Source organism: Chinchilla lanigera, unplaced genomic scaffold, assembly GCF_000276665.1.
Source record: "Chinchilla lanigera isolate Chin_1 unplaced genomic scaffold, ChiLan1.0 scaffold00014, whole genome shotgun sequence".
Classification (NCBI taxonomy): domain Eukaryota; kingdom Metazoa; phylum Chordata; class Mammalia; order Rodentia; family Chinchillidae; genus Chinchilla; species Chinchilla lanigera.
Genome location: NW_004955415.1, coordinates 16,088,107 through 16,111,956, shown reverse-complemented (window position 1 = coordinate 16,111,956; position 23,850 = coordinate 16,088,107). Strand labels below are relative to the sequence as shown.

The 23,850-nt window shown below is 37.7% G+C and overlaps 1 protein-coding gene across 4 annotated transcripts in view; it reads left to right on the top strand.

The window, feature by feature from the left end:
- The window catches only part of Gpcpd1 (glycerophosphocholine phosphodiesterase 1), a 55,962-nt gene that overhangs the window by 6,073 nt on the left and 26,039 nt on the right, over nucleotides 1-23,850 (top strand). For 3 of the 4 annotated variants that reach the window (XM_013512298.1, XM_013512297.1, XM_013512296.1), the window contains exons 2-8: nucleotides 945-1,020; nucleotides 3,054-3,147; nucleotides 7,505-7,589; nucleotides 14,184-14,259; nucleotides 16,260-16,301; nucleotides 18,580-18,703; nucleotides 22,111-22,342. In XM_013512298.1, coding sequence (XP_013367752.1) covers nucleotides 972-1,020; nucleotides 3,054-3,147; nucleotides 7,505-7,589; nucleotides 14,184-14,259; nucleotides 16,260-16,301; nucleotides 18,580-18,703; nucleotides 22,111-22,342 — 702 coding nt within the window. In that variant the 5' untranslated portion in view covers nucleotides 945-971. Of the gene's footprint in view, nucleotides 1-944; nucleotides 1,021-3,053; nucleotides 3,148-7,504; nucleotides 7,590-14,183; nucleotides 14,260-16,259; nucleotides 16,302-18,579; nucleotides 18,704-22,110; nucleotides 22,343-23,850 lie in introns of those variants that run through there. The other variant, XM_013512300.1, reaches the window with a different exon arrangement.

Here is a 23,850-nt window from a genome sequence, read left to right as displayed (position 1 = left end):
TTTTTTGGTCTTTTTGAGACAGGGTCTTGCTATGCAGTTCAGGCTGGCCTTGAGCTCACTTTGTAGCCCAGGCTGGTCTCAAACTCGCAATGATCCTCCTGCCTCAGCCTCCCGAGTGCTGGGATTACAGGCGTGTGCCACCACGCCTAGCTGTCCCGTACATTCTTAGAGAACGGGCTGTGAGGGAGGTTACCATGTGCAGTACTCTGGCACAGTGCTCTCCCCACCTTACTTACACTAGTGAGTTTACAGAGAGGGCTCTGAAGGGGATCTTGCCCATGGTAGAGATTCATTTTCATTTTCTGCTTTTAACCTCTCTTTTCTTTTTTGTTTTTTGTGGCCTTTTTGAGACAGGTTCTGCAGATCTTGAACTTACTATATAGCCTAGGTTGGCTTCAAACTCCTGGTGATTGGCCTGCCTCAACCTCGCAAGCGTTGGGATCACACCTGGCTTTCCTCAGTTTTTATTTTTTTAATTACAAAAAAATTATTTATTTGTTTGGATCACACCTGGCTTTCCTCAGTTTTTATTTTTTTAATTACAAAAAAATTATTTATTTGTTTGGATCACACCTGGCTTTCCTCAGTTTTTATTTTTTTAATTACAAAAAAATTATTTATTTATTTGGTTTTTGAGACAGGGTAGCACTATGTAGCCCAGGCTGGCCTAATACTCATGGCAATTCTCCTGTTTCAGCCTCCTGAGCAATGGGATTATAGGTGTGCACATGCCTGGCACCTCTTCATTCTTATTTATTCTATCATTTTTAAAAAATACATACAACATAAAGCGGCATAGACATTAAATAGTTTTCTTTTTGTAAGTACTGCACTATTTTGAAAAATAGAAGTATAGTTCTTGGATTAACATGGTTTCTTGGTGGTAACCATCTGATGCTAGTATGTTCATTTACTCAAAGTGACAACTTTCTTTTTCTTCCTAGCAAGAGTCCTAAGATAAATCCATCAGAATGACGCCTTCTCAGGTTACCTTTGAAATAAGAGGATCTCTCTTACCAGGTAAAGCTTTACATTACAATGATTTTTTAAATTATGTGAACATTTTTCTTATCTGAGTTATTTTAAATTCAGAATTGTTATTAGAGTGGGATTGATTTCTTCTTTCTTTTTTCAATCTTTATTTTTATTAGTACATCTGGCAGCACACAGTAACCACACTCACTGCAGGGAGCTGGCACAAGTACACACTGAGTCCCAGCTCCTCCGCTCTGCCCCCACCCCAATCACTTGGTCCTCTGAGTTTGAGATTTTTGTTGTGTTCCAGTTTGTGTGTGTGTGTTTGTGTGTGCGCGCGCTACTGAAGATTGAGCCCAGAACTTTCACAGTGAGCTGTATGTATCACCAATCTTTTTAATTTTTTTTTTTTTTTTTTTCCCAGAACTTTCACAGTGAGCTGTATGTATCACCAATCTTTTTAATTTTTTTTTTTTTTTTTTTTAAATTTTGAGACAGGACCTTGTGCTTGCCAGGCAGACACTATGCTGCTGAGCTATATTCCTGGCCCAGCCCTTAGCTTTAAATTTTAAATTTTGAGACAGGGTCTGACTGAAACACTAGATTGCCCATACTGGGCTCAAAACTGTGATCCTCCTTGCTCTTGTGAGAGTGGTGGGAACCCAGGGGTACACCACCATGCCTACCCAGCAGCTCTTTATAGTGGTTTAAAAGTGAGGCCAGTGAAAGAGGGAGGTCTTTATTCTAATAGAGAGCTTCCTTTTCTCAGAATCCACATACCCATTGCTGGGGGTGCAGTGCACACCTGTAATCCCACCATTTGGGAGACTGAGGCAGGAGGAAATTGCCACGAACTCAAGGCCAGCTTGGGCTACATAGTGAATTCAAGGCCAGCCTCACCTACACAGTGAAACCCCGACTGGAGGAAAAAAATCCATATTCCCAAGGAATCAGCAAGACAAACACCCAGAGGAGCAAAGTGAATCCAAGTTTCATTTTTCCATTTGGGGTGCATAGTCCTTTCTGAGAAAATAAGAGAACTCTGCCTTGAGACAGATTGACATGTGTACTAATTTCATTGTCTTTTCTCTTTATGAATTTTAATTATATTAATTCACAGTGTTTTGATACACAGCAAAAACTTCAGCATACTTATATCCAATAAGTTGTGGCTTTGCTAACTATTTGGCCAGTATAAACAGTGGCCATATGTTGGCATTTAAAAATCTGTTGGTAAGAAATGTTCAGATGAAACTGTACTCATCATTTTAGTAAGGAGTACTAGATTTTTAACCACATTAGTCTGTTTTGAGGAGTTTTTAATTATATTGCTGCTGTTCTGTTTATTGTAGCACTAGGGATTCAATCCAGGTCCTTCTCACTGAGCCGTGTTCCTAGGCTATATGTATATATTTTTTTGTCTTTGTCTTTTTGAGACAGGGTCCCGCTATGCAGTTCAGGCTGGTCTTGAGCTCACTTTGTAGCTCAGGTTGGTCTTGAACTCGCAACGATCCTCCTGCGTCAGCCTGGCTGGTCTTGAGCTCACTTTGTAGCTCAGGTTGGTCTTGAACTCGCAACGATCCTCCTGCCTCAGCCTCCCCAGTGCCAGGATTGCAGGCATGCACCACCACGCCGGGCTACTTTATTTTTATTTTGAGAGGGCGTCTGCTCAGTTGTTTAGGCTGGGCTCAAACTTTTACTCCTCCTGCTTCAGCGTCTCAGAATCATGGAATCACAAGGTGCACCTCCATGCCCAGCTTTAATAACATTTTTTGATTTTTAGCTTGTTAATAACCATTGTTTGAATTTTTGGAAAATACTGGCTAGTATTTCTCTAGAACACCTTGGAATTTAGCCTTTGCCTCTCTCAATTGGAGCTCTCCTGACTGCAGGGCCTGGGGCTTAATAGAGGTGCGAGTGTGGTCCCTGTGTTCCATGCTGTCCCCTTGGAGGCTCATGCATCTCACCGAAGGGACATTCCGCATTGCGTTGAGCTACCATAGCTGCTCGCTCTTGTTTCCTAAAACGGAATCTGAAATTCCTACTTGGGAAAAGACTTAATTGTTCTCTTTCTTTAGGAGAAGTTTTTGCAATATGTGGAAGCTGTGATGTGTTGGGAAACTGGAATCCGCAAAATGCTGTGGCTCTTCTGGACAGTGAGACAGGTAACAGGTAAGCAAGGGGTCAGGGACAGTTGATTGTGACAGTCGTGTTAGAAGCTTAGGAGCTGTGCAGAGTGCATTAGCGTGTATAACTGGGCGTGTTAGGGATTGAGCCTTGCGCTGTGCCACTCAGTCACACCCCAGCCGTTACACTTTATTTTTTATGAAAGTTATTGAGTGTTGAAATAGGTTCCTTAGTTTTCACCTTTCAACCACTTAAAACTCTTGGCTGATGCTGGGCATGGTGGCACATGCCTGTAAGCCCAGCACTTGTGAGGCTGAGGCAGGAGGATTGTTGCAAATTCGAGACCAACCTGGACTACAAAGTAACCTCAAGGCCAGCCTGAACTGCATAGTGAGACTCTGTCTCAAAAAGACAAAAAACAAAGCAAAACAACAACAACAAAAAAACTCTTGGCTGGTTCCTTTGGTACTTACCACCGTATTTCTAAATAGTAGGTTTATGTTGCCTACATGTTTAAAGCAAAATTAAGGCATTATTTTTTGACTTCTTAGTACTCACTCTTATTTTATTATTATTATTAATCTAGTAGTAGTTCTGGGGATCAGACTCAGGACTTCCTACATACTAAGCATGTACTATACCATGGAACTGTGTCCCTAGCCCTCCATACAGCCACCTGCCCGCAGCCCAGGGCCTTACCACTGAGCTACATCTGTCATCTTGGGGCGAGCGAATGTCTCTAGGCCTGAGTTAGTTTATGTCCACTGTAAAGTGTCTAGGATGGAATCTGTAGATGTCAGCAGAGTCTGTATTTAGCCCACCTCAAATTCAGTATCCTGTAGAGCAGGGGCACTAAAAAATGTGAACCAGTGCTAGCCCAAAAGACCTTTTATCATTGCGTGATACGACAGACACAAAAATCCGGAGTGGCAGACATTTAGTGACATTCTAAGCAGTTGGACTTCGTCGCGACCTCCGTACATGTCATTGTGGGTCAGACAGATGAAGAAACTGGCCGTCCACAGCATGTGGAGCAGGCGTAAGGGCAGTGCTGGGGGGTAACAGAGAACAGCGAGTCAGGGCCCTAAGTGAGCAAGGAGAGGAAGCAGAACGGCTCCGAGCAGCCCCTTGCCGGTTGTCGTCAGTGTGACAGGTGTCTGCTGCTGTGATTATGAGAGCAGATCTACCTGTGACGATGCTGCCACCTGCCCTTCACTAGACTGTTACTCGACTCACAGAGGGACGAGGTGTTTATCCCTTTTAAGGGGCTGCTTTTTCCCTGAATTTTAGAGCAGCCATGACTCCTTTGTGAAGTGAAACTTTGTATGTCTCTGAACTTGTCTCTAAAAAACGCCTCTGCTTAAGTTGGTTTTAGCTTTTTAGTTTCCCTGGTCAGAGTGATGTGAAAAGAATAAGACATCACTAACATATGCTTACTTTTTATGGCTCCGGGGATTGCTAGCACCACTGCACTTACTAGCATCCCCCCACTTCTCGCTTTTTTTTTTTTGTCTTTTGGAGATAGGGACTATCCAGTTCAGGCTGGCCTTGAGCTCACTTTATAGCCCAGGCTGGTCTTGAACTCCAAACGCTCCTCCTGGGTCAGCCTCCCGAGTGCTGGTATTGCAAGTGTGCATCACCACGCCCAGCTAGGTTTGTATTTTTGAGAAGAAGATCTGACTAAGTTGCCCAGGTTGGGCTCAAACTCACGATCCTCCTGTCTGAGCCTTGCAGAGTGCTGAGATTATAGGTGTGTGCCAGCCATAGCCCCCTTCTTTTTTTTTTGTAGTGCTGGGGATAGAACCCAGGGGGTCTCTACCACTGAACTAAACCCCCATCCCTCTTTATGTTGAGAGAGGGTCTTGCTATATTGCCCAGGCTGGATTTGCATTTTTGATCCTCCTGCCTCAGCCTCGAGAGTAGTTGGCATTACAGGCATGTGCCACCCAGGACCATAGTGGTGATGTATTCTGAAATAGAGTAGATTCATTGGCAGGTAAATAGGGCTTCACATGGAGAAAGGAAGTTCGGTTCAAGAGTACAAGAGAAGGCTGGGTGTGGTGGTACACACCTGCAATCCCAGCACTTGGGAGGCTGAGGCAGGAAGATCACCGTAAATTTGAGGTCAGCCTTGGCTACATAGTGAATTCAAAGCCAGCCTGAACTACATAGCATGACCCTGTCTCAAAAATAGAAAAAAACAAAACAATAAAGCAAGTACAAGAGAATGTGCTTGCCTTTGGGCCTCGTTCTCACGTTTCGTTTGGGATTTCAGCGCACTCCACATCTGAGGTCCTCTGTGCCCCTCTTATTCAAAGAGCCTCTCTAAGCTGCTTTTTTCTTTCCAGCTCTCTGAGCCACGTGGTAGCTAGAGTTCTGCTGGGATTTTCTTCTACTTATGGATAATTTGAAGGTTGTACTTTTTTCCTAACAAGGCAACAAAGCTGAAGATGTGGGTCACTTGTGGTTTTATTTATTCTTGCATGTTAACAGCATTTTGGAGGATAGAAGGCCAATTCAGAATCAGGCAGCTGCACTCAACCTCATGACTCTTCTTTCCTTTTTTTTCTTGAATTTGATCAGATTATGTTCATTCATTCTTAAGTTCACTGAATAGATCTGGTTTACTTTTTTCTTTCTTTTTTAATTTTTTGAGATAGGATCTCACTATGTAGTTCAGGCTGGCCTTGAACTCCTTATGGCAGTCCTGCTGCCTCAGCCTCCCAAGTGCTAGGATTTCAGGTATGTGCCACCATGCCTGGCTAGATGTAGTTCATTCTTAACTTTGTTGTATTTTCTTAGAGAGGTGAGGTTTAGAAAAAAAAAGCAAAAAGACTCATTGCTTTGTCTGTCTCTTTACTTTAGAAGTTCTTAACAAGGGGAATACATTAGAATCACTTCAAAAAACACATGTGCCCAGACTCTGCTTCTGGAGATGAAGAAATAGTGGATGAGAGAGGTGTCTCAGCACAGTTTTCAAAATTTACCTCTAATTTCTCTTGCACATCTGGGGTTACTTTAACTTACTCTGTCCAGCTTTTTGTGGATGAGCTAGTCATAGAAATTTGCCTTCTTTCTTTTTTGCTTCGTGGTAACAGAGATGAGTAGGTGAGTCTGCCCAGAGCCCTGTGCTAAAGAATTTTTGAGGTCAGTCAGGTAAAAGTAGGGACGCATGTTTCAGACATGTAGCTCTCTTTGGTTCCCAGCCAACCGTGCACAACCGAGTGGCTGTGAAGTTGTGTCAGACCTGTATGATAAGGTCTCACCTCAGACCATGGAGTCAGAATCTCCCAGATCAACCCTGGGCACACATGTTATTGGTAGCAGATTCATCTGATTGCTGAAGCTATGACTGTGGGTGACAGCTGGTTGTGGATATCTTGTTAGGACCCTGGATTGAACCAGAGTGAAGATGTGGTCTAAAACTTGACTATGTCGGGCTAGGCAGGGAGCGCTGTTAGCATCCTGGTAGTCCACAAAAACATTTGGAGCTCCTAGGTAGTTGGTAAATTACACATGCTGAATTAATGATCGGATGATGGTCAGGGTGGTCCTCAAACTTAAAGTGTTGTTCAGTCACATATAGACTGCTGGGCATCCCCCCCCCCACCCCCCGCAGTTCCTGCATCTGGGTGGGGCTTTTAAATTCGCATCTCTAACAAGTTCCTGTTCAGTCCTAATGCTTCCATACCACACTGTGTATACCAGTGACCTCTTATTTGGAGCTAAAACTCAGTTAAAATTATGAATAGTAGTGAAGTGAATTCCTTACTTTGAAGCAGCTGTTGAGCCAGTGTTTTAGTTTATGTTAGAGTAGCATGGGTCAGAGGAGAGCATGTGAACTGAAACAAGTTAACAGATTCTGATTGCTTGGCTAAGGGCACAGCGGAGCCTTGCTGGTGCAGGACTGTGAGAGGAATCGGAGTATATAGAAGTGAGGTTGACCACATGAGTGTAGCTTGACAGTGTTTGCTTCTCACTTGTGACCCCCTAGGTAAGTGGAACATCAACAGAAGGTCCTGCCTCAGGCTTCCACCTTTGTGCCACTTGGATTTCCTGTTTGGACTGCTTTAGGCTCTTAGGTGTAGCTGGTGCCTTTTCATCATAGGGTCTCAGCTCAGCTTTTCTTCCTTGGGCCTCTGCTGCAAAGCCTCAGAACTTGCAGTGCATCTTGTGTGCTTTCTTACTTGTCTGCGGAAGGAAAGCAAGCTCCTTGGAGACGGGGCCTTTCCTGCAGTATTTACCACAGTGTTCCCATGGCCTGCATAGGCCTGGAGTGCAGTTCTGTGCAGGAAGAGACGAGTGGAGCTGGCCACAGTCCTTACGGGAGTGGTTTTGAGAGTTACACATTTACATTCATATATTTCAGGTCAGTGTTGATGCTCTTTTTAATCTTTTGCAGCATGCTATGGAAAGCAACCATTGCACTCACTAGAGGAATATCCATTCAGTACCGCTACTTCAAAGGGTACTTTTTAGAACCAAAGGTATGTTTGCTTTATCTAGTTTACAATTTCTTTACCACTTTTTTAAAAAGCAACTAACGTAAGTTTGAAAACCCTAAAAGTAAAATGAGCTCGTTTTGGTCAAATAAGGAATAGAACTCTCAGTAACATTTTAGAACCAAAAAGCAAGTAAGTAGCCATTTCAGAGCAGATGTCGGCATGGGGTTTTTAAAAGTAAAATACTAATAGTAAGTATACTCAGCAGCAGTCTTACAAGATTGATTTTGATGACAAATGTTCTCCGTAGGTGTGCATTTTCTGAGGCCTTTGTAAACTGGCTAGTAACCAGTTGCAAATGTTTTTCTTTTTGTGTTTAATCCCACATACAAGTACATTTAGAGAAGTACACAGGCAGCTTTAGGTGGTTATTTCAAAAAACTATTTTTCAGTAGCCATCTTCTAGTGGCTGCATTGTTTTAACTCCTAGCAAAATTGAAGTGATTCTTCTTAGCGTTTCCCACAAGGTGGTATTAATTAGCCAGGATCTTTTCTGAAGGCCTTTGGAATAGCTGTTAATTCTTAATCTGCCTTTTCGCAACGATTTGTTATTTTGGGATTGTTTTCATATTTAGAAAATGAGAAAGTTGATTGTTTTTCTGTAGTCTGCGAATACTTATTTGCTGAAAGGATTCTTTTCCTTCAGATTTTTACCTTTGGTACACTTGGGCCACATGTGAACAAGGGTTTAGGATAGAGGTGTAGGAAACAAAATCTGAATTGGACCTTTTAAAGCTAGGTAATTCCCCTAGGAGTCTTTGATTACTATTGCTACATGTGAAAAATACAAGCAGTCACTGTGACCTCATTCTCTTAGCCACCATTATCAGGAAGAAGGAAAACTGACAAACCTACTTCAGCTGTCTTTTGCACCTATTACGTTTTTTGTTCAAGAATATTCTGTAAATATTCAGTAAATAAACTTATATTACGGTTGTCACTGTGTTGGCTTATTTTGACAGTAGTCTCACTTTAATAGCTTAAACAAGTATCTGTTTACTTGGCATAGATATTATGCATCATGGCAAAATTCTTCAGTATAAATTGAACAGCTAGGCAGAGATAACATAATTTGAGAATCCTGATAATAGGAAATTTAGCTTTGTAATGCAGAATCAACTGAAGTTTATTTGGAAAGGGGAATTTGGACAAGAAAAATCATGATTCCTTTCAGCATAGTTTTCTAAAGTAAGACTATTGTCAACACAGGTCAAATTAAGCCAACCTATTGTATTTCCTCTTCATTGAAAATGTAATCAAAAGCAACATATCAGTCCAAAAAAATGGCTTTTGGAAAAAATTGGCAAAAAGTCTGCCTAACCGTAAAACAACAAGTTTTCCATTTGTAATACTTGCAAAAGTTTACAGTATATGTTGGTGAGTGTGTTTCTTTAAGTAGGTGCTTGCTCTGTATCGTGTACACATGTACCGTGTGATGCAGGGGCTGCTATGGTAAGTATGTTTTTCATGGAATAGAGTAAATAGCTACATAAAATCCCATGTATATGGCTATTTTTTTCTGTACACCAGCTTAAAATGACGCTTTTAGAAGTTGGTGGCACTTTTTAATCAAACATTTTTATTAGAAATATCACAGAACTTTGTCTCAGTTGTGCATTGTCAAATGACAGAAGTAATGTGTAAAGACACGTGAACTTATATAAATTAATGCTGTACATATTTTATAAAGATAATAATAGGAAAATAAAGCAATGATGAAAGCATTAAAAATCTGTAACTGGAAAAAATTAATTTTACTGGGTCAGAAACTTTTAGAAGGTAGTCTAGCCAGGCAGTTGAAGCACCCAAACTAAAAATCTTAAGGTTGGACAAATCACTTGACCTTTAACTGTAGCTTTTTCCTTTATAAAGTGAAGGGCTTGAATTACACATTTTGTAGGTCCTTTCATTACTAAAATTTTATTGTGACAAATAAAATTTTACCATTCATTTTCTCTTCCATGCTTTGCTTTTTCTGACATACTCTTTAGTTTAGAAGTTGAGTACTGAAATCCTTTTTCTCACAGGTGTGCATGTTCTTTTACACTTTGTGAAATTAGAATAAGATATTAATATTTTATACAAGTGCTGCTGAAGCAAGCACAGGTGTTGATATTTTGAGTTTTAAGATAATTTTGGAGTTAACAAGACGAACTCTTACTTTAGTTAAACATGGGAAAGAGTATTCCTAGGATGAGAACGTCGGCATAGGTGCACATTTGGCCCATTAATTTCACGTCTTCATCAGTTTTTAAATTAACATGCAGTGTAATTTAAACATCTTATTAAAATCCATGTCTGCTCTTTTCTTGTGGCTGGAGTCAGGAATCTTTACAGTAAAATTTTGAATTATATCCTTTCAAATTTTTCTTTTTAGTGAAACTAGATCTATTTCTCAGTAACATGTTTCTAATGTTTATAGCCACTAACATTTACTCAACAGATTTGTTGCAAACTCTTGTTTTAATTTAATTTCACTTGATCTTTTAACTGTTTAGTAAAAGAATCAGTTATCTTGAGGCAAATTTTTTTTTTTTTTCAGAATAGCTGAGGTTGTCACTTTGAATAATTTCTTAATCAAATTCTTGTGGATACTAAACGTTCTCAGTTGTCAACTTGAGATTTGAGCCTTCTCAGAGATACCTGTTGGCCTAGCCTCCTTTGTTTTACTCATGCTTAGGTGGCCCTTCTTCTGTTTGGTTTTACTAAAAACTGAATTTTAAATAGCAATAGAATTGGCTTTTCTATGAGATTGTAGATAAAATAGCTCAGCCCCCTTTTTATATGTGGATTGTTTTCAAAATTATGGATAGAAAAAAATCAGTAAAGAATTTTAAAAGTTCATATCTGAAAGCAGTAACATTGCATGACTCTCTAAATTTTGCTTGCTCGTTTCTTAAAAAGAAACAAGCACAAAATTCCGGTCTACAGATTGGATAATCTCTGATTAAGATAATCTCTGGTGCTTGATACAGCCAAGTGATGTCACTGTTTAAGAAAGCAATAGATTAAAAACCTTTTTGCAGAAATAAATTCCATCTTTTTATGTTTTTGCTAAACATTTCTGCAGTCATCTGATTTTAAATAAGTCAAATTGTGAAAGAACTCTAGCAGTAATGTTAATGGAATGTTGCCTTGGAGTGATCTTTTTCCTTAGAATCTACCTTCCATACTTCAAAAGCTTAAAGTTCTTGTGGCCTTTTTCAGAATAGAATTAACAAATGTTGAATCAGTTTTTACAGCATAGAAAAAATTGCATGTTTTGGAGTTAAAACATTTTGAATTTGAATTTCCCAATATTTAGGCTTTTTTGTTGTTAAGGGACTTTTATTTTAGTAAGGCTACAATTTAAGATTACCTTCTAAAGTTTAATACAGTAATCAAAACAATTTTGAAAGTTCAGTATATTTTAAAAGTAGGTTTTTTTTTTTTTTTTTTCTGATACCAGGAATCAAACTCACGACCTTGCGCTTGCCAGGCAGGCGCTGTGCGGCTGAGCTAAATCCCAGCCCCAAGTAGGTTTTTTTTTTTTAAGAAAGCAATATTATCACTATATGTCAGCAAACATGGATTTCTAGTGTGAATGTAATGGACAGTTATCTCATTTGTTGAACTGTCACATTATACTGCTCCTCAAATAACCCATTCAAATCTAGGTGATTGTATGATGTGAGTAGTGGGTTTGTTACTGAAGTAGATGAGAGTAGAGATGTTAAAAATACTAGTGAAATTGGTTTCTTTTCAAATCTTTAATCCAAGGACTATTTTTACATGATTGAGGTACCATAGTCAGCATTGCCTGAGGGTTCCCTGGCCCTTGAATGTCAAAAAAAAAAAAGCAAAGTAACCCTTCTCTTTTTCTCTACCCTCTTTTTATCCAAGTTAACATATTGATAGCACCCATTTCCACTGACTTCTGATTAGTCATTTTTATAAGAGCATTCATTCACACCTTCCTTGTGGAGAAAGGCATTGGGGGTAGAGGGGAACACTAGAAGCGTGAGGACAGGAAAGAAGAGATGGGATAGTTTGCTTTTTTTTTAATGCTTTGAGACAGTGTCTCACTGTGTAGCCCAGGATGGCCTTGAAAGGTGATCCTTCTGCTTCAGCCTCCCGAGTGCTGGGATCACAGGTGTGCACCACCACGCCTAGCAGAATAGTTCATTGTGATTCCTTACTGTTGCTAAGAAACATTGCTTCTATTTTTGATGTACATGTGTACATCTTTGGAAGTTAGAAAGTTAGATGTTTAAAAAACATTTTGAAGAGAGTCTGGAAAGAAGTAAAAAAATCTAACAGGTATAAAATTAAATGTATCTTCATATAATGGAGAGGATATTTATATTAATTTTAAGATAATAGTTTGATATTTTAAAAAATTTACTTAGTATGACAGTTAATAAGTGCACCCTTATACAAGGAGGTATTCTGGAGGTATTCAGCTAGAAAAACAGATAATTTCATTTATTATTGTAGGATTAGTAAACTCAATAAAGATGTAATGCTGTTTTATTTTAGTTCTTAAGCTTCAAAAGTTTGCAGGGTTTTTTTTTGTTGTTGTTGTTTTGTTTTGTTTTGTCTTTTTGAGACAGGGTCTCACTATCCAGTTCAGGCTGGCCTTGAGTTCACTTATGTAGCCTAGGCTGGTCTCGAACTTGCAACAATCCTCCTGCCTCAGCCTCCTGAGTGCTGGGTTTACAGGCATGTACCACCACTCCCAGCTAGTTTGCAGATTTTATTTATTTATTTATTTTTTTGGTCTTTTTTTTTTTTTTTTGAGACAGTCTCGCTCTGCAGTTCAGGCCAACCTTGAGCTCCTTTGTAGCCCAGGCTGGTCTCGAACTTGCAACAATCCTCCTGCCTCAGCCTCCCAAGTGCTGGGAATATAGGTGTGCGCCACCACACTTGGCTAGTTTGCAGATTTTAAAAAGTAATTTTTCCTGGTAGTTGTTTATTAACTGTATATTCTTTATTAGTACCTTTGCAGTGCATAATGATTATGTTTGTCTTAGGGAATTTATATACACATGCAATACATCTTAATTCTTTTTTTCTTCCTTCCCCTCCCTTTCCTTCCTTCAATTCTTGATCTCATTCCCATTTGAAAAGGATCTATTTGCATTTTTATCTTTGATTCTCTCATTAAGTGATGGAATTATCTGGAATTATTTGCCATTTGGCACACTTACATAGTCAGTATTAAAATCCAGTAAGATGCAGAGAAGGATACGTAATGCATCTAAGGACATACAGTATAGAGACAGAATCTTGGATGTTTCAGGTATCTTAAGGGTGTACTATATGTCTAGAAAAGGGCTCAAGATTTATATGAAAAGTTGATAGAGATTAACCCAAAATGGTATGATAATGAATGGTTTTTGCATTTTTGTTCTGCTAATGTTTTTAAGTTTCTTCAGAAAACATGTTAAACATTACACTACTTTGTAAGGTTACAGTTTGAAAATTTTGCTTTTAAAATTGTATTTAAGGGCTTTGTTTTGGCACATGTCTTTAGTCTCTGTTTTTAATAATTAAAGGAAGATAGGATGCTTTTACACTTCAGTCTTGCCAGGCACAGGTATGCATGCCTATACTCCTGCACTTGGGAGGCTGAGGCAGGAGGATCACCTTGAACTGAAGGCCAACCTGGGTTACATACTGAGTTTGAGGCCAGTCTGAACCTATATAGTGAGACCCTGTCTCCAAAAAATAAAACAAATGAAAAAACGTTTTTTAAATATAAACTTCATTATTAGGCACACTCAGGGAATCTTTGGTGGTAGTTCATTCTTGTTTTAAAATGCTTTTATAGGTTATTAACAACACATAAAGCTTTATTTTCCTTTTTAGTAAGAGAACTTGATAGCAGAAGACAGTGTTATGATTTGTCACATGAATTTATAAACTCTGAGGCATAAGAATCAAACTGAATGTTCTTTTATATCATACTTACTCTTTAAATTTATTGTTCATGTGCCCTTTAGGTTTTCGGTGGGCTCTTTAGAAGCACTGGTTACTGTAATGTGGGAAATCCGATGTTCTTGTTTCCCACTTAGTTACTGTACACACACATACGTCGTTTTATACCTTTTAACTCTGCAAGTAATTTGTGGTAATTGATCTTGATGCATTTGTTCCTACTATTTGTACTATTGTGAGCTTGTTTGAGGCTTTTCCCAAGCATCTGAGACTTTTTAAATAGAGCAGGAGACAGTTACTTTATCTAGTAATACTTCTTTTACTGCTGACATACCAAGGTATATTTTGGTATTAACTTTATGACAGAGTTAGTATCAGTTCATAAGTAAAATTTTGTAAACGGATTTACGAGTGGGTTTAGAGAGTTTCATGTGCCCTTCATCTCATTTTTCTCCACTTGCTCCCTCATTTTCTTCCAGCATTTCATCATGTTTTGTGACTGGGTTACATTCCTGGCTTGGTGTATATATTGATAATTAGCAAGATGAAGCTCTTGGTCTCATATTTAGGATAAGACTTAGGTCACAAACATCTAATGGAGTCATGGGTAGAAAATAAGATATAAGAAATTATTGCAGACGTTTAACTTTTAAATTGCAGACTATCGGTGGTCCATGTCAAGTCATAGTTCACAAGTGGGAGACTCATCTACAACCACGATCAATAACCCCTTTAGGTATGGGCATTACCTGCATCTGTTTGAGGCATATGCATAGAGTTACTAATGTGCTGCACAATGGCTTAGTGGGACTTATTAAAATTTACTCTGAAGTTAAAATCAATGCGTTATCAGTACTGCAGATTTCACTTAGCATTTCATGGATCTTTCCAAACTAAACAGTTCTTAATTGCCATTCTTTGTAAACTTTATTAGAAATGCTTGCCTAGTTATTTTAAGTTTCTTGGATTAGATTAATTTATTACAAAATGCTTGTTTTCATGGATGTGTTAGAAAGTTTATAAGATAATGTTCTTGACTGGGCGTGGTGGCACACACCTGTAGTCCCAGTACTTGGGAGGCTGAGGTAGGAGAATTCCTGTGGGTTTGAAGCCAGTCTGAGCTACAAAGTGAGTTCAAGGCCAGCCTGAACTGCTTAGTGAAACCCTGCCTCAAAGATTTTTTTTTAAAAAAAGGGGATAAGATAATATTCTTGACTGAGCATCTGTGGCCTTAATATTACTTGCTCAGGCTTAGATAATATTTGGGAAAGACATAATCCACAATAAAATCTTAAGATTTTTAGAACTGAAGAGTAAGAACAATAGAAACATTACTCCATATTTTTTTTTTGTAGCTAGTAAACACTTGAATAAACTTGTATGAATGAATTCAAATTTCTTTATTCTTAAATATTACATATTTTCCTCCTAATTTGCTTAAAATTCTTTGCTGGTTATGCTAGAATTGATATTCAGAGAGTTTGTTTTTAAAATACAACTCCATTTTCTTGTGCCTAAAAATGGCATTTCTCTTCATACAGATATTTTTGAATTTCCTTTTCAGTGCTGAAAATAGAATAGAAGTTGATTTTACATATAATACCCATTTCATTACAGTGTTTACCTGTAAATAGACTTAGTGCTGAAAAAATGTATCTTTGTTTTTAGGCAAAGTTAAAATTCAAGGATAACTGAGTTGCCTGTACTAGCTTGGATTAGAAAGCAATGAGTCTTTCTGGTTTACCTTGGATCAAGGACACATGTCTTATTTAAATAGAGGTCTCATTCCATCCTCTTTATTGGATTTTCTTTTTGTTTTAATACATTTTTGATTGTGTATTTAGAAATTTTATGGAAGTAGAGTTATAATAGTCCCATACTGAGGTTGGAACATACTAGGTATTACATTGAAGCATCTTGCACTTACGTATGTTTTGCTATCATGGGAAGTGGAGTGATTTTGCTTTGGGGTTTTTTTTGTTGTTGTTCTTTTAGAAAGAAATTTATTGCTTTGGGAAATTTTTGAGAGCTGTGTGAAATCTACCTGAGAACCTGTATTAGGAATGATAGCATTTATTTTAAAAACTATTCAGACTATGTTTAAAGTAAACTGGGAAGGGAGGTAGGAAGCAATGATAATTAGTATTTTACTTAGAGGAATGGGGCTTTACAGCTTTACTTATTAATTGAACTGTTAGGAGAAGGGGATATGTTAGCACTTACTTTTTTTTTGGTAGTTCCTCACAGCTCTGTATATACAGGTAAGTTTATACCATTTGAAAAGTTTTTCAACTGGCCATAGAGAGTAGTTGAGATTTCAGGAGAATCATGTGTTAGACAAGTTCAGAATGTGCACTACCTAAGAATAAGCATTTTAATTGTGCCAAGACCTTTGGTTTCAAAAAAATCAACAAGAAGTTACATTACCCAGCCATCTGTTAGCTCGTCCATTGGAGAATGTAGAAGTCGTCCTGATGCCTCTAGAGTACCTCTCTAGGGTTTTTTACTGTTCCTTACACTGTCATGAATAATAAACCAAAGTAAGAACTGCAGTGCTTGCTAGACTCTTTCAAAGGGAATTTTTTATTGAGGGCTACAATAAATATGCTTATTCACTTTAGGCTGCTTTTAAATTGTAGATTTAATATTTTAAACAGCCCCTAAAGTTGGTAATTTCTCATTCATTTTGTATAATTGTGAACTTTAACAAGATTTTCTATTTTCCTTGAATTCTAGAAAATGAAATTATTATTGACGATGGACAATTTGGAATCCACAGTAAGTGAGACTAAGTTTTGAAAATATTTACTGATGTGGTTGAGATAAATTTCATTTGAAATATGTGGCAATGGGAAATAGAACAAAATCTGATTTTGAAAATGAACCCAACAAGCAAATACATTCTGTTAAATAGTAGTTTCCAGTATAAATCTTACACTTTACACTTTTATGCTTTGCACCAAAAGGATAAAACACTAATTGTTTGACTGGTGATTTCAGGTGTATGAGTTTATATAAAAGCAGTATAGTTACTTGAAGAGGTGATAATATTAGTTAACCCATTGTGACCAGTATGTATACATATTGAGTTACAGTTCCCTAGCCCATAAATATGAAAAACGGTTTTGGCTGGGCATAATGGTGTACACCTCTTAATTCCAGCACTCGGGAGGCTGAGGAAGCAAGACAGCTGTGAGTTTGAGGCCAGTTTGGGCTACATAGTGAGTTCAAGGACGGGTGGAACTACATAGATCCTGTTTCAACACAAAATAAAAAAACCCTGTGTAAAAATTGTATACTTGACAGTAAACATCTTTTTTCACTAATACTGGAAATGATTTTGGCGGCTTTAAACATTTAAAGTGTGAAACATTACTCTTAGGCTAAGTTTGTGCATGTTGAATGTTTATACAAGAATATGTATTTTCAGTAAAATCTAGAGTAGCCAGACTGCTGTATTAATCTGGCTGAATCTTGGAGCTTAATTTACAGTACAGTAGAAAATGTCTGAACTTCAGAATATGCTGAAAATGCTATGTATTTTCATGCTTTTCTGCTTCAGTAAATAATATTCTGAGGATTCAAATTATCTTCAGTGACTGGAATTCAGTGTCTCAAGAGTTATGCTGCTAACTTGCATTCTCATTTTAGTAAACTTTAGGAATCAGTGGTGGAAAGAGGGCCTGCAGAATTTGTGCTTGTGCTAGCTTTGAGCCAAAGATAAACTGTGATAACCAGTTTGCTTTTCTGGCAAGCACTGACAGAGCAGGACCTGAATGTTTTGGCTGTGGTTTTACGGTTTGTGTTTATACACATTAGCAGTGTGCATGCGCTGCCAGCATTGCGGGTAGGAATCGAACTGCTTATCTGGAGTTCTGTTTAGAATTCTTTTTTTTTTTTTGGATTTTCTCCGGTACCGGGAATCAAACTCATGACCTTGTGCTTGCCAGGCAGGCGCTGTGCCGCTGAGCTAAATCCTCAGCCCCTAGAATTCTTTATATCATAGTATACTTGAACAGCTTTAGGGTTTATTGTTTTAGTTTTGTCCTCTTTATTTACAAATTATATTTATGGTGCCAGTCTTAAAGAGTATTCTTCAACAAGGAGTACATTTTCATTTTTTAGCTATAATGCATAGCATTATGTCCCTTTATTATGTACTTACTGTGTATGGTCATAAAATGGCATTTCTTTCCTCATGTTTTCCTTGTTTTTCCTTTTTTGGTGGGATTTGCCAACCTTAAGTTTAGCTTTTGTTAGCTTCCAAGATGGAAAGTCAGTTTTCTGATGTCCATTCTAAAAACAGTATTTAAAATCCTACAATTATTAAATGTTTTAAAATTATACCTGAGGAGAGAGACATTTCTTAATTTTTTTTAAAGCCCTTTTGTTGAAAAAGCTTACATCCAAATGAGCTGACAGTTTTGTATATTCATAAAAATTTTATTACCTATATTAGTAGGTAAGTTTGAGTTAAACAGTTAATATAATATTATTTTACAATCATGTAATGTGTTTATGACAGTACATAAGTATGAGAATATATAATTGACTCCATTTTCTTCTTACTGTTCCTTGTTTTTTTTCTTCAAACAGTTTCTCATATCTGAAGTGTTAGTGGCCTAGCTAGTTTCAGTTGAACGTCTCATGTGAAACTTTGGAAGTGGAATAGTGATCTCTAATGTAGAATTTGCTAAGTTAGGAACTTTCTTGGAACATGGGCTCTGAAGTAGATTTGGATTACTTCAGTAATGGATTCAATGAGAATATTTTAAAGTAGTGAATTGTTAATCATCTAACTTTTCTTCACCTTCAAATTAGTGGTGTGTTTTTTTTTTTGGTTTTGTTTTTCTAAAATAAATTTAAGACTATCTGTGCATTTGCTTTAGGGTTAAAAAAATCCATATTATATAAAGGTCAATGTCTTAAATTATGAATATGAACTAAAATTGCCAATATTTTTTGATTAGATAAAGATTCACTAGTCTGTGGATTTGTACTAAATTGTTTTAAAGGATGTGCTTAATAATATCTGTTTTTATATTTATTCTGCCAGATGGTGTTGAAACTCTGGATTGTGGATGGCTGACATGTCAGACAGAAATAAGATTACGTTTGCATTATTCTGAAAAACCTCCAGTCTCCATAACCAAGAAAAAATTTAAAAAATCTAGATTTAGGTATGACCATGTGTTATTTTTACTAATGTAGATTTCTGGTCTTTTTAGTTTTAAACTTTAAGTTTATAAACGTAAAAAACTTTTTATAGATAGTGTCACATTTTCTAAAAACTGCAGGGTTTCACAGTAGTGAGCTGGCCTACTCTCTCACATTGCTGTTGTTACACTTGAAACCAGAAAAATGTTTCTATAAGATGAGTGGTCTCTGTATTTTGTATTTTGTAAGCCTATATTGGTTGTAGAGGTAGATGTAAAGCTTTCTGTAAATGGTTCAGTAGTGAGTTAATTTTTCTGCACATCATCATGTATGCCTCTGAGTAGCCTGGCTTCTCGCCTGGGCAGTCCTGTCATTTGAAATGTTGTGACTTTGGTACTGAGATCTCTGAGTCTTGATCTGTAACACAGGCTTTTCTAACAATATCAGGCCTGAGTTGAAACATTCATTTTCAGTAAATGAAGACATTTATAACAAGGTTTTTATCTTCCTAATAAAATTCATAGTGATTTGCAGAGCAGTGGTGGCAGGGGCTCACGTCTGTAATTTCAGCACTTGGGAGGCTGAGGCAGGAGGATCCCTTTGAGCTCGTGACTAGCCTGGGCTACAAAGTGAGTTCAAGGCCAGCCTAGGCTACAAAGTGAGTTCAAGGCCAGTTTGAACTTCATAGGGAGACTGTCTTAAAGACAAAAACAAGAACAAAAAGCGTAGTGATTTGCAGTCTGGAAATCTTTTAAGTGTTTTAGTGTGTAACTGCCTGAGTATCTGAGTGCTCACACATGCCTGTGATAGATAAGGAAATAGGTGGGTCACACCTGCTAACCCTTTGTGTTGCCATTTGGATAGTAATGGGTTTGAGTGTGTACTTTGTCCCTTTGCCTTTGCTTCTGAAACACCGTGTGGCTGATCTGCAAGAGCCCTTTCATCTCACAAATTTTTTTGTTTTGTTTTTTGAGACAGAGTCTCACTGTGTAGCTCAGGCTGGCCTCAGTGGTCCTTTGCCCGAGTGCTGGGATTACAGGCCTCCATCCACCATGCCCAGCTGCAAATCCTTTAAGGTAGTTAGCAATCTATGATAGAATGTTAAGTCAGGTATGGTGGCACACCTGTAATCTCAATACTGTGGAAAGTGAAGCAGTAGAACTGTGGGTTTGAGGCCAACCTGAACTACTTTTCAAGGTCAGGGCCAGCCTGGACTTACTACATAGTGAGTCTGTCTCAGAAAACAAAGCAGAAATCCAAAAGTTAATATTTTATTTACATTTTGTGTTGTATAGTTCCACTATGTAGGTAGCCCAGGCTGCTTTTGAACTCATAGGAGTGGTCTTGCTGTCTCAGCCTCCCAAGTGTGGGGATTACAAGCACCATGCCCAGCTTTATGTGTTGTATTTAAAGATGTGAATTGTGTTACAGCTATTTCCTGTTTTAGAGTAAGACATTGAAGATAAAGCTTTGGTTGTTTGGCTTATTGGAATTTTCCCCCTTGGAGTTAAAAAATTAATAATTAATGATTAGGGATCTGACTGGAATGCAAGTGAATACTGAGTCTTAGATTATTCTTGTTGGTGCAGACATTTTGAGTGTTTATATATTACTAAGTTGCTTAGCCTTGAGTTGAAATATTTTCTTTGTGCTTAGTGGGACTCTACAAATTAAATGACTTAATTTCCTTTGAAATAATTTTACATAACTGGAAATTAGTGTTTGTTCTGATTATCTTTTTTTCCTTCAATTCCATGTAAGTTATAGGTAGCCTGACCCCTTGATAAGATACATTTTTCTGCCAGGAGATAGTACTTTTAACAATTTAGCAACTGCATATGCATTTTAAATAAAGTAGTAAATCCTCATCTTGTTACTAGCATGGGTTTTTTTGTTGTTGTTTTTTGTTGTTGTTTGTTTGTTTTTGAGACAGGGTCTCGCTTTGCAGTTCAGGCTGGCCCTGAGCTCACTTTGTAGCCCAGGCTGGTGTGCAACAATCCTCCTGCCTCAGCCCCCTGAGTGCTGGGATTACAGGCGTTTGCCACCACGCCTGGCTACTACCACGTTTTAAACACACATTTCTCTTTTTCATTTACTCTGCCACTATGCGGAAAGCAGGGGTGATATCTCTTTATGAGAGACTATAACATTTATAGAGTTACTTGAAGAAAACCTTTTAACATGTATAAAACGAACTTAAGTTCATTCATTGATCTTTCCATTCAAACTTTTTTTTTTTCGGTACTGGGAATCGAACTTGGAACCTTGCACTTGCCAGGCAGGCACTTGCACCGCTGAGCTGTATCCCTGGCCCTCAAACTTCATTTAGAAAAGGCCTTTCTTCTTACTCATTTCTGTCTGTTTGCAGTCTTCATAGTCTTCCTCAGGTTCACTAAAAGTATTAGTTATCTTGAGCGATTCCTCAGAGTTTGGCTGTTGAGAAGAGATGATGATTTTGAGCTACTCATAAATTTATAATGTGAATACAGAACATTACTAGCAAAGTAATGTTTACAGGTGACCCTTTAGGGAGACCTCAGAATTATGGCTGTAAAGAAAGTGTCAGCAGTTGTTTGGGACAGGATTATACAAAGATCAGCCACACTAACACAGTTCAAAAAATATAAATATATTTATATTTGAGGTCAGATCCCATTTAAATCTAAATGAAAAATTTCTATAACTTTGTTCTCTTCATTAATAATACTAGAAATGCGTATACACCATTAAATTGGTGCAAGAAACATTGCAGAGTTACGTTGACTAGTGCCCTGTGGGAGTAATTGGAGTGGACTAATCACTGTGGCACTGTCACATGGTAACTTGTGTTTTTCGTTGCTGTGAGGCTGATGAGACTTAGAGACTCTTGGCTTATTTCATTAGAAAAGGGCACTTGTGGTGTGCATGTATATACATACACACTGAAAGGATTTATACATGCAATATATGTTACATATTTAGTATTTTTCTTTAGTAATGTACTTTTTAGAAGATACTTAGCTTTCAGTGGTAAGGTAGAGGAAAGGGGAAAATCTTTAGTTTAAACCTCCACTGCTAACAAGTATTACCCAGTTTTGCACTTGTTACAAATACTTTTGTGAGACCTCTCAAATCGAGTTTTTACTGATATTTAAAGGCTCAGAAATTAATTACAGTATCTTAGTTATTGGGATAATAGAAAAGCCTTAAAGAATGAGCTAAAACTCCCTTAGACATAATGATCGTTTATCTCAAGTGAATGTCTTGCAGATATAGATGTAAATAGAGTTATCTAATGCTTTAAGCTTTAGGATCTGTAGTCTTTGTGGAATATATTGTTTTGTTATTTGAGCATATTCAGGGGACCTTTTAAAATTTACATTTAAGTGATGTCCCTATGAGTTTCTTTTGTGGTGCTTTTGTGTTTCATCATTTTCTTCCGGTCTCATAGGGTAAAGCTTACATTAGAGGGTCCAGAGGAAGATGATGATGACAGGGTGTCTCCCACTGTTCTTCATAAAATGTCCAATACCCTGGAGATAGCCTTGATCAGCGACAATGAGTTCAAGTGCAGGCATTCACAGCCGGAGTGTGGGTACGGCTTACAGCCCGATCGCTGGACCGAGTACAGCATACAGACTATGGAACCAGATAACCTAGAACTAATCTTTGATTTCTTTGAGGTGAGTAGTTATTTCAGTGACTCAGTTGACAAGAAATGCAGATCTTTTTACATATGATTTAATTTTAATTTAATTTGTGTAAAGTCTTGATTCTTAAGAGCTTGTTAGATATTTGCTCCTCTTGTACATTTTAGCAGACTCATACTTTTAAGGATGTAATTAAGAGAACTTCAGTAGAATTAATGTTTCAGGTGTTTTCATGTCTGTGCCTATTAAACAATCTAAATACAAATGAGTTATATACAAAGGAGCATGCAAAGATAAGTAGAGGGCCAAGCAGGCTGATGTAACCAGCAGAATGGAGCCCTTTTCAGGGTGGAACTTTTTTATGGAGGCATTTTTCAGGAGTATTTGTTGTATAACAATAGACTGACTTTACAACTTAGTGTTATAAACATGTAATAAAACTAGTTGTAAAACTTGTGCTAGGTTGTATGGTATCTACTGCCAACTTCCATGAGCTCCTCGTGGTTCTGAGACGAGGAGCTTGTTGGCTCACTGGCTTCTTGGATGCTCCTACAAATAATGCTTGCTTGGCCCCTCCTCTCAGTTCCTTAGTGCAGCGTGCCAGGCCCAGCACAGATGGGTGCTGGTTTCCTTGTCTTCTAGCTCCTTTGCCACCTTTGCTTCCATTTCCTCTAGATTAGAGTTTTGAGAGTAAGGAGCATGTGGTCAGTAGTAACACCTGCTCGCAGATTCTTGAGAATAAGAATTTGGAATGGACTTAAACCTACTGAGTAAGCTTGCTACACAGATTTATTATAGTCCTTGAATTGTGTAATTTAATGATGGCTTTAGATATCCTTTGTGTGGTTTTTTTTTGGCTACCTTGCATTATATGAAATTTAAAGTATTTCTTCTAAGATTATACACTTTTAACATCTATAATTAGATCTTACTTAAGCAATAAGATCTGTGGAACTTTACTATAAAAATACAGCATGAGAAAGGTGTGGCAGTACACAGCTATAATCCTAGTAGTCCTGTAGTAAGACATAGTCTGAGAGAAAGCAAAGCAAAACAGGATAAAGTGATGTTTTTTTTTGTTTGGTTTGGTTTTTTTTCTTTTTTGAAATGAGAGTCTTGTTACGTTGTTCAGATTGGCCTTGAGTTCACTATGTAGCCCCAGGCTGACCTGGAACTTGCCGCTACCACACCTGGTTAGGAAGAATTTTTTGTTGGACATTTTTTTGCTGTGTATTAAACTTCTAATAGTCTCTTGAATATCCTTTTTGTTTGGTTAACACTTCTGGAAATACTGTTTTATTCATAAACTGGGCTGCTAAAATATCCAGTGAGATCTCAATGCAAGCATTTGGTTTTCTGTGGAGTTACTATCCCTCTATGCCATCCATGTGAACACATTTAAGAGAATATAATTTATTAAAATTCACTATAAAAGTATTTTATTCCTTCAGGGTAAAGTGCTTAGAACTTTTCAGGCAATGTTTTAAATTCATCTAATGCATGATGTCAGATCAGTATTGGAACTCAGAATTTTTTTTTTT